The 1849-nt window shown below is 54.1% G+C and overlaps 1 protein-coding gene across 1 annotated transcript; it reads left to right on the forward strand.

Annotated features, from left to right (window-relative positions):
- Positions 1-283: 283 nt before the first annotated feature.
- On the forward strand, positions 284-1400 carry ENH_00067820 (CAM kinase, CDPK family, putative; the record flags this gene model as incomplete). The annotated part of the gene is made up of 2 exons (XM_013582411.1): positions 284-1256; positions 1372-1400. The coding sequence occupies 2 exons, from the start codon at positions 284-286 to the stop codon at positions 1398-1400; spliced, it is 1002 nt and encodes a 333-aa protein (XP_013437865.1).
- Between the last annotated feature and the right edge of the window lie 449 nt (positions 1401-1849).

Here is a 1849-nt window from a genome sequence, read left to right on the forward strand (position 1 = left end):
CTTCCCCTCGCTCCAGCCTCGAGGCTCGGCTCTCCTTGTCTTGCCCGCGCGCCTCCCGCTGCTGCTGCTGCTGCTGCTGCTGCTGCTGCTGAACTCACTAGCTTTCTTGCGTTTCCGCGGCTGTGCTGCTTGGGGCTGTTGCAATGGCCTAGCTGCGGCGGCGCTGCTGCTGTGAGAGGTTGGGGCTGGGCAGCCTGAGCATGCTGCTGCTGCTGCTGCTCTAGGCGTCAGCTGCAGAGCCTTGCCGAGCAGCAGCAGCAGCAGCAGCAGCAGCAGCAGCAAGATGGGGGCGGGGATCTCGCGCACCAAGAACAAGCCCAGCAGACACCAGCACCAGCCAGGCCGGCTGCTGCCTTCGCCCGCAGCCCAGGGGCCCAGCAAGCACCCCTCGGGGGCCCCGGGGGCCCCGGGGGGCCCCCTGGGGGCCCCCCTCAGCACTTCGCCCGAACGCTGCGTCACTCTCTACCACCGCGAACAAGACAAAGACAAAGACAAAGACAAAGACAAAGACAAGGAGGCCCTCCCGGGGCGCCTGCGGACCCTCAGGGCCCCGGGGGCCCCGGGGGCCCCCGGGGGCCCCCCTGCGCGGCGGGTGCGGGGGAACTTGGCGCGGCCCCACACGCAGACGAAGTCCCGCAGCATCGAGGACTCGGGGGCCCCCCCTGCTGCTGCTGCTGCTGCTCCCGCTGCTGCTGCTGCTGCTGCAGCAGCAGCAGAAGGCGGCTCGGACTTCAGCATAAACAGGTCCAACTTCATCCTGGAAAACGCAGGAAAGATCCAAAGTCTCTACGACATCGACCCCACAACTCTGGGATCGGGAACGTACGGGAGCGTCTCCAGGGCCATTCGCAGATCCACGGGAATGCAAAGAGCGGTGAAGACCATCAGCAAAGCCCAAGTCCGCAGCATCGAGCGCTTTCGCAGGGAAATCGACATCATGAAGAGCCTCGTGAGTCCCTGCTGCTGCTGCAGCAGCAGCAGCAGCAGCAGCAGCAGCAGCGGGGGGGGCGGGGGCGGGAGCTGCTGCCTGGAAGCAGCGCGGCGGCAGCAAGCGCTCCGGCTGCTGCTGCTGCTGCTGCTGGGAACACTCGGCTACAAGCAGCAGCAGCAGCAGCAGCAGCAGCAGCAGCAGCAGCAGCAGCAGCAGCAGCAGCAGCAGCAGCAGCAGCTGGTGCTGCTGCTGCTGCTGCTGCTGGGAACAGTTGCTGCGGCGGAGTGGAGGGTGGAGCGTGGGCTGTGTTTGGGGTGTACGTACAGCGGGGGCCGGCGCTGCTGCCGCTCCGCAGCTGCTGTTTGTTCACTTCTTTTTATTTATTTCTTTTTATTTATTTCTTTTTATTTATTTCTTTTTTTCTTTTTTTTTCATTTCAGGATCATCCAAATGTGGTGAAACTCTTTGAGACATTTGAAGACCACAGAAACATTTATCTCGTCATGGAGTGCGCAGCACAAGTTGAATTCTCCCAACTGATTGTTTTGAATTCTTTTGTTGAATTTCTTTTTTATTTTCTTGTTTTATTTCTTTTTTTATTTCTTTTGTTGAATTCTTTTATTCAATTCTTTTATTGGATGCTTTTATTTAATGCTTTTATTGAATGCTTTTATTGAATGCTTTTATTGAATTCTTTTGTTGTATTTTGTTATTGAATGTCTTTCGGTGAGTATCTTTTGTTGAATTCTTTTATTGAATTTCTTTTGTTGCATTTCTTCTATTGAATTTCTTCTATATTCATTTATTGAGTTTCTTTTGTTGAATTTCTTTTGTTGAATTTCTTTTATTTTCTTTATTGAATTTCTTTTATTGAACTTCCTTTATTGAATTTCTTTTATTTTCTTTTGTTGAATTTCC

This window comes from Eimeria necatrix, genomic scaffold, assembly GCF_000499385.1.
Source record: "Eimeria necatrix Houghton genomic scaffold, Enh_scaff634, whole genome shotgun sequence".
Taxonomy (NCBI): Eukaryota; Apicomplexa; class Conoidasida; order Eucoccidiorida; family Eimeriidae; genus Eimeria; species Eimeria necatrix.